Source organism: Ochotona princeps, chromosome 13 (assembly GCF_030435755.1).
Source record: "Ochotona princeps isolate mOchPri1 chromosome 13, mOchPri1.hap1, whole genome shotgun sequence".
Classification (NCBI taxonomy): domain Eukaryota; kingdom Metazoa; phylum Chordata; class Mammalia; order Lagomorpha; family Ochotonidae; genus Ochotona; species Ochotona princeps.
Window position 1 is genome coordinate 37,990,206 of NC_080844.1, and position 13,183 is coordinate 38,003,388.

The 13,183-nt window shown below is 54.2% G+C and overlaps 1 protein-coding gene across 4 annotated transcripts in view; it reads right to left on the bottom strand.

Moving 5' to 3' along the window:
* DLG5 (discs large MAGUK scaffold protein 5) overlaps positions 1 to 13,183 on the bottom strand; it is a 101,900-nt gene that overhangs the window by 50,866 nt on the left and 37,851 nt on the right. For 3 of the 4 annotated variants that reach the window (XM_058671676.1, XM_058671678.1, XM_004583516.2), the window contains exon 2: positions 5,909 to 5,977. In XM_058671676.1, the coding sequence (XP_058527659.1) occupies positions 5,909 to 5,977 (69 nt within the window). Of the gene's footprint in view, positions 1 to 5,908; positions 5,978 to 7,324; positions 7,346 to 13,183 lie in introns of those variants that run through there. The other variant, XM_058671677.1, reaches the window with a different exon arrangement.

Consider the following 13,183-nt stretch of genomic DNA (forward strand, 5'->3'; position numbering starts at 1 on the left):
CTGGCTAGACAAGGCCACCCAGCAAGCCCATGTCTGAGAGCTGACCAAGAGAAAGGAAAAAACACATGCACTCCAAAGAACAGTACATGGCTTGAGGAGAGAATGAGTCTATGTCCCCCCACACAGGCAGTGCGATTCAACACCCAACAGAAATCAGTTGCTGTCACGAACCTCCGATGCACATAGACACAGGTTCACTCCAGGGTCTAAGTTGTATAGGATTAGCCATTCCACAAAACACAAACCCACGAGGAGAGGAGGGAAAGGATGTCTACAAAGGCATACACTAGGGAACTTTCCAGGGGGAAGGTACCTCTCTCTATCTTGAGTATGGTCATAAAAACTAGCTGAGGCAGACACTCTGGGGCATGAAATTTAAACCTGTAACTCTTAATACAATTTTTAAGTTAAAAAACATTTCTGCAGACCTGGAGCGATAGACTAATGGCTAAATCCTCGCCTTGCATCCTCCAGGACCTCATGTGGGACTGGTTCCTGTCCCAGCTACTCCACTTCCCATCCAGCTTCCTGCTTATGGCCTGAGAAAGCAGTAGAGAATGGCCCAAAGCCTTAGGACCCTGCACCCCTGTGGGAGACCCAGAAGAAGCTCCTGGCTCCTGGCTTTGGATCAGCTCAGCTCCAGTCATTGTGGCCACTTGGAGAGTGAACCAGCGGATGGAAGATCTTTCCATCTGTTTCCTTTTCTCTGTAAATCTGACTTTCCAATAAAATAATACAAATCTTTTCTTCAAAAAAATTTTTTTGCAGGGTTGCTGGCACTGTGGCTAAGCCTTCACGTGAGGCACCAGGATCCCATATGAACGCTGGTTCATGCCCCAGCTGCTCCATTTTCAATCCAGCTCCCTGTTTACGACCTGGGAAAGCAGTAAAGGATGGCTCAAGTCCTTGGGCCCCTGCACCCACAAGATCCAGAGGAGGTTCTTGGCTTCAGACTGGCTTAGCTCTGGCCACTACAGCCATTTGGGGAGCTAACGAGCAAGTGGAAGATCTCTCTCTGTTTCTCTTGCCTGTGTTTCATCTCTACCAAAGATGAAAACGAAGTCAAAGAAGAAGATGAAGACAAAGAAGAAGAAGAATTAGAGAGAGAAGGAGAGGAGGAGAGAAAGAAAAAAAAAGGAAGAAGAAAGAAAATATTTTTGCACACAGTGGCCTGACCTGAAGCCATGTCCCTGGGACTGCAGTGACAAGTGGAGGACCACCACCTCCCACCCCTGCAATACAGAAAGAACCAAAGGTACTAACTGGACCTCAGATGCCTCTCCCTCTGCTCTGACAGCCTTGGCCTGTGCAATCCACCTCCCCCAACCTCTCGCCTTCCTCTGCCCAAGCCCAGAGCGCACTGGAGAAAAGAGGAAATCTTCCCCTTCCCTTCAGTATGCCAAATACGGCACAGAAGGGCAGAGGACTTAGTACCACAATGGCCCCAAACAGGGACGCCGGAGGGTGCCAGGCCTGCATAGGCCCTAGATGGCAGATGGAGGGTGGCTGCCAGCTGGACCTGAATTTTGAGTGAGTATCCATGCAGACGGGAGAGAGCAGGCCATGAGATCAGAGCCACCCTTGCTCTGGCACCAACACCTGGCTCAGCCCCCACCACACACTGCTGTGGCCTGGCCCACAGCCCTGCAGCTAGGGTCACCTTGGACTGAACCCAGTGTCATCCTCACACTCAAGCTGGCCCCAGGGGCAGCCTCCTTCATCTTATCTTCAGCTGGGTCAGTGGCAACCTTGCCTCAGAGCCCCGGGCCTGTGCTCCCAGAAGTCAAGGAGGAAACTGGCAGTGGCCAAAAGTGGCCTGGCTACATAGAGACACCCGGGGACCTTCCTGGCCGCCTCCAGACCTGACTGTTGGGAGTGGGAGACAAAGCAGTGGCAGGACACTGGCCTCTGTCACTGTCCACTGGGGTATCCAGCCAGCCTCACCCACAACCCGGGCCAGTCAAAAGTCTCCCAGCCTCAGCCCTGGACCTGCGACATCAGCAATGCACAGAGTCAGGTGCCTCCCTGACCTCCAGAACCACAAACCCCGAGGGTGCTTCCCAGCACTGCATGTCCTAACCCCTCCTGGTAAGTCTGACACCCATCTATTCAGCTCTGGTCTGGACCGGCCTAACACTGTACTTGCTGCCCAGGGCAGCTCCTCCTCTGGATTGTGTCACTGGTTGTCTAGCAGCTGCTGTACTTCAGGCTAAACTCCTTTCCCAGATGGGGATGTGGCGAGGACAAGAGATGGGCATCCTCTCCGTCAGGCGGCCAGGACAGCTCAGCTCCCCCCACCTCCTTGTACTCAGAATGCAGACCTCTCTTCCTCGCCCCCCAGCACAGCAGCTGGGGCTTTGCCCTGCCCTTGAAGTCCCTAGCCAGACAGAGGAATGCTCCCAGTCCATGATTCACCATATGACAAAGGACAAGCAGCAGAGGCTGACTGCTTCTGGTCAGCTCCAATGTGGGAACAACATTTCCAGTGAGGCGTGGCTCACGCGCCACCTTCTCCAGGGAGCCTTTCCTACTTTCCCTATCAGAACTAACCACTCCCTCCTCTGTTTTGCTGGCAGCATGCACACAGAACTCAGGGTGATAAGAGGGCAAGGGGTCCCCACAGGGCTGACGAACTGGGAGAAAATGGGCTTTTTAAAAAGCTGGAGATAGAGAACACTTGAGGTCCCCATATTCCCCAGGTGAGGTTCCCAGACACTGACTATCAGAGAAAACACACCCCAGGACTCCCTCCTGATCACTGAACATCACATGACATTCTGTCCCCTATAGTGTTTTTTTAGATTTATTTATTTTTATTGGTAGATCAGATTTACAGAAAGAAGGAAAGACAAAGATCTTCCATCTGCTTGTTCACTCCTGAAACGGCCAAAATGGCCAGAGCTGAGCCAATTCGAAGCCAGGAGCATGGAGCTTCTTCCACGCCTCCCATATGTGTGTGCAAGGTCCCAAAGCTTTGAGCTATCCTCTACTGCTTTCCCAGGCCACAAGCAGGGAGCTGAATGGGAAATGGAGCTGCGCGGATTAGAACCAGCACCCAAATGGGATCCCAGCACTTCCAAGCGAAGGATTTAGCTATTGAGTCATTGCACCAGGTCCTATAGGTTTCTTTTTAAAATATTTACTTCAGAGACCAAAAGACTGGAAGAGACAAGGTGAGAAAGACCATCCATCTGCTGCTGGTCTCCCCATATAGCCCCATGCTACAAACTCCATCCGGGTCTCCCACATGGGTGCAGGGACCCAAATACTCGGGCTATCTTCCACTGCTTCCCCGGCTACACCAACAGGGAGCTGGCTCAGCGACACAGCAGCAGGGACTGGGACTGGTGCTTTACTATGGGATGCCAGATTTGTGGGGAGGAAGGAGGATGTAACCTTTACCACATTACCACACAGAACTCTGGTTTCTTTTCAGGCAGACACAAGTGGCAAAGCCAAGAGCAGAAGCGCCCTCACTCCCCTTTTCCTAAGATTTCACAAAAACCATGCAAGGTGGCCACTCTTTCTGTCAGGGCAGGAGTGTGCTGATGAAGGGCTCTGCCTCTCATCAGGAACTCTCTGGTGGGTGCTGGGGTCCCACAGCCATCCTCCTGGTCATGCCTCTCTCTCTCACAGACGTCCAAATTTCCTCAAACCTGGAGGTTATTAACCCATGATGCTGGGCCCTCCCTCAGAGTTCCTGATATGGCCAGGTATAGCGTGAAGGAGCACCAACATGGTATAGTGGGTCAAGTTGCTGCATGCAACGAAGACATCCCACAGAGGTGCAAGTCTGAGTCCCAGCTGCTCCATTTCCCATCAAGCTCCCTGCTAACACACCTGGAAAAGCAGTGGAGGATGGCCCAAGTGCTTGGGCCCCTGCACCTACGTGGAGACCTAGAAGAAGCTCCAGGCTCCTAGCTTCAGCCTGGCCCAGCTCTGGCCATTGTGGCCATTTTGGGAGTGAACTCCTTCGCTTTATAAATCTGCCTAATAAAAAAATCTTTAGATATAAATAAATAAAATCCCAATGGAGTGATGCACCTTGCAGTGTAGGGGACAGGAAGAATGCAGAGTGGATGTATTGTGCTGCACGATGGGGTGCCTTCTGAACCACCTCTTGAGCTCTGGACTGGGCTCACATGAGGTAACAGGGCCACCACATCACACAGCAGTACAACTTCATGGGACCACATCACAGCCTCACACTCAGCCTACTGCTGACCAAAAGGTGCTCTGGCTCAACAAGGATGTGACACAAAGTTGCCAAGGAGCCTTGGACAGTGGGCCCAGCAATGTCCCCACTGAGCCCAAGGCAGTCATGGGGGTGGGGGGGCGGGAGAGTATCAAGGGTCAAACTGTGCAGTCCCCAGCAGGCGTTGAGGTCCCAACCCAGCCATGTCAAAGTGAAAACAACACTGAATGGACTTGGCGTCCCAGACCTACACAGGCATTCAAATCGACAAGGACTTCGTTGAGAGACAACAGATCTGTGTGAATGATGAAGGGTAGGGACTCAGGAGAAGGGAGGTCTTGGGTTATGGGGGGTCGGAGGGGCATTCCCCAAGCCTGCTTCTCTTGCTCCCTCTGCTTCCAGTCCATTGGGTGACCATTCTTGTGCACGCAATCCTCCAATGCCAGCCTCCCCTAGGTGCCACCACTAATGGGACACCTTATCTCGGGTGGTGCCAATGATGGCCAGTGCCCACCAGAAGCAGGGAGAGGGGCCTGGAATAGACCCTCTCTCATGGCCCCCAGAGAGCACAGTCCTGCCAACAACTAAGACCTCTGGCTCCAGAGCTGAGAGCAACAGTCAGCCATGCAGGCCTCCCTGTTTGGGACACGGCATGCTGGCAGCCTGAGAATACTAACACACACCCTCTGGCCCAGCAGATACCTGCTTTCCTCCTGATTATGCATGGGATGGTCTTCCCAGGGGCCCTGAGATTCACAAGTGTGGACCGCTTCTGCCTTACTCACTGCTGCTCCCACATCTCATAGGAAGCACACAGTAGGTGGGCTGACCCATGAGCAGTCTGCCCTGGCAAGTGCTAGATCCCCAGGTGTGTGACTTCCCCTCTGGGAATGCCAATGTCCTTCCCCAGCTGCAGATCAGCCCTCTGAGCCCTTCCAGCTCACCCACTCCAGGTGTCACAGCTGCAGGTGAGGGGCCCAGCATGGTCACAGGGCAACATCCGAAGCCACACAGCAGAGATGCTGGACACAAAAGTGGGACAGCGACTTTCCTTTTGGCAAACTGAGTGCAGCGCAGCCAAGACTGGCTACTCCTATCCCCAGCACATCAAGCTACCCAGTTACCTGCTCCTGTCCTGGAGGACAGTCCCAGAAGAGCCAGCTGCCCTGACCATGAATGCACTACCCTAGCCCCTGTGCCGCACTGGGGGTGCCCATGTCCTGACAAAGGCAAATGGCCAAACACATACCTCCAAGTACCCATTTCCCTGCCAGCGCCAGATTATGCTATAGATGTGCTATGAGTGTACCCAAGGGTGTATGTGTGTGGAGGGGGACACCTGGTCCCTAGTGAGGCCTAGAGGGAAACAGTCAGGTGGGTACCCCCTAGGGAGTGATGTGGTCCTTGTGTGCCTGCAGGTGGCTCATAGAGAAAGGATGAACTCACCCTCTCCAGTCTCCTGTCTCCCTGGCACCCACTGCCTTGTGGGGACCCACCCAAAGGGGCCTTAGCAAAGATTGAACAAATGGGGACTCAATCTGAGACTTTGAGCTCCCCAAAGCAAACACCTTTTATTAAGAGCTATCCAGCCTTGGTGGGAGGCAGGGGTGTCCTTCAGCAAACATAAGTGTCAGAGGAGATGGTCCTGTGATGCCCACGCCATGACCACTTTCCCACCTATTCCCAGGGAGCCCAGGCAACTGTGGTACTCACCCACACTGCTGAGGGAGCTGCTGCTCTCCGAGTCTGATGGCATGATGGACAGGACACTGTAAGTAGAGCCTGGGGAATGGAAGGGGAGACCATTTGTGACTGAGTCCAAGGGGGTCACTCATCCGTGGCCCAGGCCACGGTCAAACTAGCTAATCTCTGCAAGCCAGGGCTCAGATTCTGACCTCCGCCAGCCCTCCCACTTCGCCTTACCCACGCTCTCCAACTCAGGACACTGGTCGAGGGGTGTGGAGGCCTGCTGGGACACGTCAGGCAGGGCTCGGCAAGAGGGCAGCTTGTCCCAGGGCACACTGTGGTGTGGGGATTTCCTACAGATCTTTACCAACAGGATTCTGCCCCCCACGCCGAGGGTGGCAGAACACAAATTAAACATCAACTCAAACTTCCTGCTCTCCTCCCGACTGTTCCATACTTACATTCTAATTGCATCCAAGCTCAGGCCCTGAACAACTTATCAGGGTCTGCCCTTAATAAAAATCATCTGGGGGAGGGGGTGGCGCTGTGGCATAGCAAGCTAATACACCTCCTCTAGTTCCAACCCCCCATATGGGCCCCAGTTCAAGTGCCAGCTGCTCCACTTCCAATCCAGCTCCCTGCTGATGGTCTGGGAAACCACTAGAGAACAGTCCAACTGCCTGAGCCACTGCCACTCATGTGGGAAATCGAGACGGAGTTCCAGGCTTCAGCCTGGCCTAGCCCTAGCTGTTGCGGCCATTTGGGGAGTGAACCAAATCTCTCTCTTTCTCTCCCCTTTCTGTAAACCTTTAAAAAAAAGAGCAATAACATTACAAGCAATTAAAGTCACTACAGCCAGAGAAGTGAGCAGCACATATTCCCCAACCTACCCCATCCCACATCCCAGTCATCTGTCAACACAGCTTTGAACATACAATCATCACAGATAAATTCAAATATTTTCAAACCTGGGGGTTAACTGTCTGGCTTCAAGAAAAGCCTCTGTAGGGGATGTGTAGTTTCTGAATCTAGCTTTGCCTACATACCAGCAATCAGGCATGCTGAGCAAGTTGCTACAGTTTCCCAAACCTAGACTTCCGGGTGGAAGGCAAGGACCGCAGGGGTGGGAAGGTACACCCAGCAAAAAGACGGACGGAGGGGAGCAGACGCAAGAGGAAGGGGACACTGGTAGCCACGAGGCAAGGCTAGTGGCCAAGAACAGTGGCATTTCCTGAGAACTTCTGAGAAACATGAGACAAGAACAGACAGGAGGGCAGCCAGGGGACTGTGCGGGCATCCTGCCTTACAGCAGGATTGTTGGAAGAGACAATGTGTCCCCCGTGGTCCTCGGCAGCAGAGCTCAGCAGGAAGATGCTGGGGAAAGCCATGGCTCTGAACAGGCCAGGACAGCAAGGAACTGGCATGTGGAGGCCCACTGCTCACCTGACACTGCGGTCACAGGTAACACACACAAAGCACCTGGAGGAGACGGAACTGCAACACCCCATTCCACCCTAGGCTTCTGTGGTCCTCCTAAAGAGATGACAACCCAACCCACACTGCTTTGCTGTGTGTTCACTCCATGAAGCAGTGAGCCATCACGGATGGTTCAAATCTCCCCCTACCATAGCGCAGGCCCGAAGGGGGTTCAGTCAAAGGCAATCAAGGGCTAAGCCACTGACAGGAAGACGGAGAACCCAGCATGCTGTCTTCAGGAATTTCTGAACTCTGCTGTCTGTTTAAAATTGTAATTTCCTTCTCCACGGGGGCAAGGCAGGCTAGCCAGCTGGTAAGCTGGTGGGCTGTTTTCAAAGGATGCCTACTCAGAAAAGCAGGCATACATAAACTCTCCCACTTGCGGCTCCTGAACTTTCAATGAGCCGACTCCATTCGGCTTGCGACACTGGCAGCCCGCACTGCTGCCTGGGGACTAGCCTCCTTCTCAGAGCTGACATCTCACAGCACACTGCCCCTCCTTTGCAACCGTCTCCTCCCCCGTGGCAAGTTTCCACCAGTAATTAAACTTGGCAGGCACCCTTCTCTCTCTTCCCACCCACCCGTCTCCCTCCGCGGTTGGGTGAGTCCACGGGCCAGCTGACACACATTCTGTTCCTCATCCCTGTCTCCAAGGTCCTGACAGGGGGCTCTGCAGCCTGACATCTCCATCTGCAGTTCAGGGCACTCACCCACCAACCCTAACCCAAGTGGCTGGCAGGGTCCCTAAGCACTGATATGGGGACAGCAAGGAAAATTGGACAGGATTCAGCTTATACAATGTTCCCAGAGCCTTGGACGTCATTAAGGGGACAAAAGAGCCCACAGATGACACTGTCGTGGGCAGGCTTTGTCTCTCTGTGGTTATTGTCGTCCTCAGGGCCCATGTGGTTGGGGCTGTTGGGAAATGGCAAACAGAGAGTCCTCCCTCCCCACAGTCGAACCGTGTCCTCCCACAGTCAGCAGCCTCTGCCGGCCTGCCAGGGAATCCTGACTATGGAGGGCTGCATGCTCCGCATGGCTCCCCAGACACAGGACAGCAGGCACCAACCACAGCCTCCTGCGGTTGCCCACAGAGACCCTGCGAGGAGGCTGTCCAGCACCAGTGGCACGACGGGGAAAGAATTCAGCAAGACAAGCTGGAGAGCAGGCTTAGATGGACAGTTGCACCAGTGGGGCCTTTCTTATTGTCCGAGCAATTCCCAGGTCCCCCCATCCCCACCCCGCGACAACATACACAGGACAGGCTCTGATGCAGCTGATAAGAGGGGGGCCTGGGACTGCAAGGAGGACAAGCCCCCAGGGGCACGTGGCTTCCAGACCCTGGGAGGTCGAGGGGGAGAGGGGGGACACAGCAGGTGGGATGCAGATGGTGGCAGCATGGAGGGGAGGGGCAGAAGCCTGGGCAGGTGGCCCTCAGGGCCTGCCCAGCCCCTGCCCACTCTGTTTACTCTGACTCAGCGGCACTGGGTCACCAAGACCACTTCAAAAGAGTTTCCAGTAAAAGCACTCAAGCGATAAGAGAATGCCCCACCCCTCCCAGACCTCTCCCAAAGGCCCACGGGGCCCAGGAGATGGAACTGCAACCCCTAACACGCCCCTCATTCACTGGGAGGGAGGAGACACAGTGACTCACATGCAGCAGCTGAACCAGCACACACAGGTCTCCTTGTTCCCCGGAGGGGCTTGGGTAGCTGGTATAAGACTGGGGTCACTGGGAACAGCACCCCTACCCCCATCACCTGCTAATGAGGAGGCAGAGGGAAAGCTGCTGTCCCCTGGGGTCTTCAGGGTCCCCCAAAAAAGAGCAGGAGGAGGGCCCAGCACAATAGCCTAGTGGTTAAGGTCCTCACCTTGCACACTCCGGGATCCCATATTGGTGCAGATTCTAATCCTAGCAGCCCCACTTCCCATCCAGCTCCCTGCTTGTGGCCTAGAAAAGCAGTCAAGGACAGCCCAAGGCCTTGGGACCCTGCACCCCCATGGGAGACCCTGAAGAGTTCCTGGCTCCTGGCTTCAGATTGGCTCAGCTCCAGCTGTCGTGGCCACTTGGGGCGTGAACCATCGGACAGAGGATCTTCCTCTCTGTCTCTCCTCCTCTCTGTATATCTGCCTTTCCAATAAAAATAAATCTTAAAAAAAAAAAAAAAAGAGCAGCTCACACCTGAGACAGCACAGCTGACGCACGGGATGACCAACAGCACACACGAGCTCTAGGACTCACAAATGCCCCTGAGCCCCACATGGCCCCAGGGACCACATCCAGGAGAATGAGGTCCAGCAGTCCGGGGCAGCTCACCTGTTGGAGGACTGGGGAAGGCTCACCCCTCCCACAGGGCTACTTGGCAGGGCACCAGCATGCCTCAGCTCAACTCCCAGTCTGCCCCCAATGAGCTGTGTGGCCTCAGGGAAGTGGCTCAGCCTCTCTAGGCCTCCTGGAGTGGTTCCCAGGACTAACTGAAGAGACAAGAGGAGGGTCCAGGACAGCCCTGGGCATGGTCAGAGCTACAAGTAGTCACTGCAGCTTTCAGGGACCAACTGGTCCCAGGAAGGGCCCTTCCCAGTGTTGTCCTCAATGCTGATCTAAGCTAAAACTCTGTGCTAGAATGACAAGGTCACACACTCCAGGGTGGACACACTGCGACAATCCCAGCAAACATTAAGTGAGCACTGCCGGGACTGTGCTAAGCACTTGGCAAGTGTGGCCTCAGCTGATACCCAAAACAACCCTGAGCCTGTCAGGAGGCCCATTCTATGGAGGGAGAAACTAAGGATTAAAAAACTGAAGAAACTGGCTCCAAGTTGTGCGGGAGTTCCTAAGGGGGTCAGCCAGGCCCACCCAGTCCAGCACACAGTTCTGATGCTGGTTCCCCAGGCAGCAAAGCAGCTGGGGAAGACTAGGTGGCGGGAGGGGCTGAAGCTGGCTTCCTGCAAACTTCCGAACGGGAGCAGCTTGAGGTACACAGGAAGGCAGAACTTCCCCAGGTGAGTGAGGAGCCTCAGAACAGGGTGGGCATGGCAGTGGGTTTGGTCCTCACTGTCCTCTCTACCCACCCCCGAGAGGACCCTCAAAGGACACTGTTGAGTGGGATACGGGCACAGAGTGGGAGGGTCATGGCAGGTGGCAGGCACTTGTGCTAGGTGCACCTGCAGGTCCCAGAGTGAGCCCACCCCAAGGACTAGTCATTTCCAGATGCAGCGTGCAGAGCCCAGGGCCCTCTCCGCTTTGAGGACCTGCCAGAAGGCCAGTGGGTAAGGAGCCTGTACTCCTCAGCAGGCATGAGGCCCTCTTACTGGACCATGTCCTGCTTCCTACCGTTTCAACTCCAGACCATGGCTGTGCATGCTGAGACCCACGCTTGGAGGCAGATGAGGCCCAGTGCCTCAGGGAGCCCTGGGCTGCAGCAGCAGCCAGAAAGGGCTGTCCAGCAAATGTGAGTCTGTGCGTCCCACAGATCTACCTCAGCACAGGAAACCTGGTCCCACTCACTCCCCCAGCAGGCAGGGGACTGGGACACGGCCCCTGCCGTCTTTGGGTCCTTGGGCACACAGCGTAGCCCCAGGCTTCAGCTGAACCCTGGCTGTCCCCCGCTGGGATGACATTTAGGAATCAGCATCATCAACTTGAGCTACCACAAGGACGGAAGTGATAATGCTCCTGCTTCAGGTGCCCTTAGGACTACCCTCTCATCCAGCAGGTGAACAAGGTGGGCCAGCAGGTACTAGGCATGTAGTGGACCAGAGGGACAAACCCGCCCTGTGCAGCTCATTCAAACATGTCCAGGGAAGAGATACACAGAAATCACATCAGGCAGTAAATGCAATGGAGAAAAACACACCAGGGTGGAACAGAACTGTAGAGACTGGGGCACAGCAGCTAGGGGAGGTCTCTCTTGGAAACTCAAACTGCAGCAGAGACCTGAAGTAAGACTGTTCCACGCAGTGGACTGGCACATGCAAAGTGACGTGCAGGAGGCAGCAGAAGAAGCCACGGGGGCAGCAGAAGACGCCATGGGGGCAGCAGAGCTGGCTCAGGTAGGACCTATGGACCACAGAGAGAATGGCAGGCTTTACTCTATGTGAGATGGGAGACTTCAGTATAGCTGAGAGGAAGAGATGCCCAACGTCTCCATGGGTGGAGAGGCATGGAAGCAGGGAAGCCAATCAGACAGCTGAGGCAACAAAACAGCCAAGTGGGGGTGGTAGTCTGCACCAGGGTGACAACAGTGACCCTTGGTGAAAAGTGCCTGGATTTCAGGACCTTCGCTTTTAAGAGCTATTCATTTATTTGAAAGGCAGCATTAGAGAGAAGAAAGGAAGAAGAGAGAACAAGAAGTCAATGTTCCATCCACTGGTCCACTTCCTAAATGGTAGCCAATAGCCAAGGTTGGTCTAGGCTGATGCCAGGAGCCAGGAACTCCATCCAGCTGCCCCACATTACTGGCAGGGCCCAGTGACTCAGGCCATCCTCCGCTACCTTCCCAGGTACATTAGCGGGGAGCTGGAGCAGAAGCAGAGCAGCTGGAAATAGAACCAGTAACTCAATAGGAGATGCTGGCATTGTAAATTGGCTGCATTACTTGCCATGGGACCCTTGCGGGATGCTTTTAAGACTGAGTGAAAAGGGCTTGCTAATTAAGCCACCACAGACCTGGGACAAACGAACTGTCCAGGAGGACACAGAAGGATGCAGGCAGTGCCTGGCTGGAACAGGGATGCCTGCAGGCAGGAGTTGCAGGAAGGGGTGGGAAATGCCGGTAGAGATGTACAATGAACATGCACAGCTCTTGGGCTCAGAGATACAATTTGGAAACTATCAGTATGTGCTCAGCACTCGAAGCTACCAGGTTTGATGGGACCACCCGAGGAGCATGCATGGAGATAGCACAGAGTGGAGAGGCTGGGTATTCAGGGCTGAAGGGAGGAGGGGGCATCGACCGAGAAGTCAGGAGGAGCAAGTGGTGACGGGAGAACCAACCATCCCATCGGACACATTGAGCAGGTAGGCAGGGCTTGAGACAGCCCTGAGAAGCCTGGGCTGCTTAACAGTGAGGAAAGACCAGACCCACGACCCTTCTCACTTGGGGCCACACAATATCTGAGTTTCATCCACTCCCGGATCCCTCAGGTGTCAGGAAGACTGACATGGAAATAAGAGTCCGTGCCAATCAGGGAGTGTCTTAAATGTATTCTAGACACTTCACATGTCATAACCTATGCTTTTCTAGGTCATACTACCACACTCTCACCAGGAACGCTGGTAACATTTAAGGAATACTTGTCCCAAGAAAGGCATTATTTATATGAGTGATTTTGTGTAATTGTAACAACTCTGAGACACTGATTCCTTTTCTAGACAGTGAAATGCAGGCTCAGGGGCCACATTAACTCACCCAAAGCCACCAGGCTGGTAGGAGGTGGGTCCCAATCCACACACACCTCTTACTTACCAATCCTAAACTATTTCCTTTCCCACAAGATCAGAAAAACCAAAAAGTACCAGTTGCTTGTCCAGTGGCCAGCACAGAATGTGAACAACTGTCATTTGCCCAATGACACTGCCCAGTCCTCACTCAGGTGATAAGAAACACCTGGGAGCTACACCTGATGGGTCAGTAATTCTGACAAGCAGGTGCACTCGCCTAAGGGCCAGCATTCAGCACGGTAGCGGCCAAGGTCATTCTTTGCCAACAGCAGGAAGGAAGAAAAGCAAACATTAAAGAAAAGGGTCCCAGCTCTGTCCTCTCTTGCTCTTCCAATCAAAGGGTGAACCTCCTAACAGGCGAGACCACTGCCGGCAACGCTGGC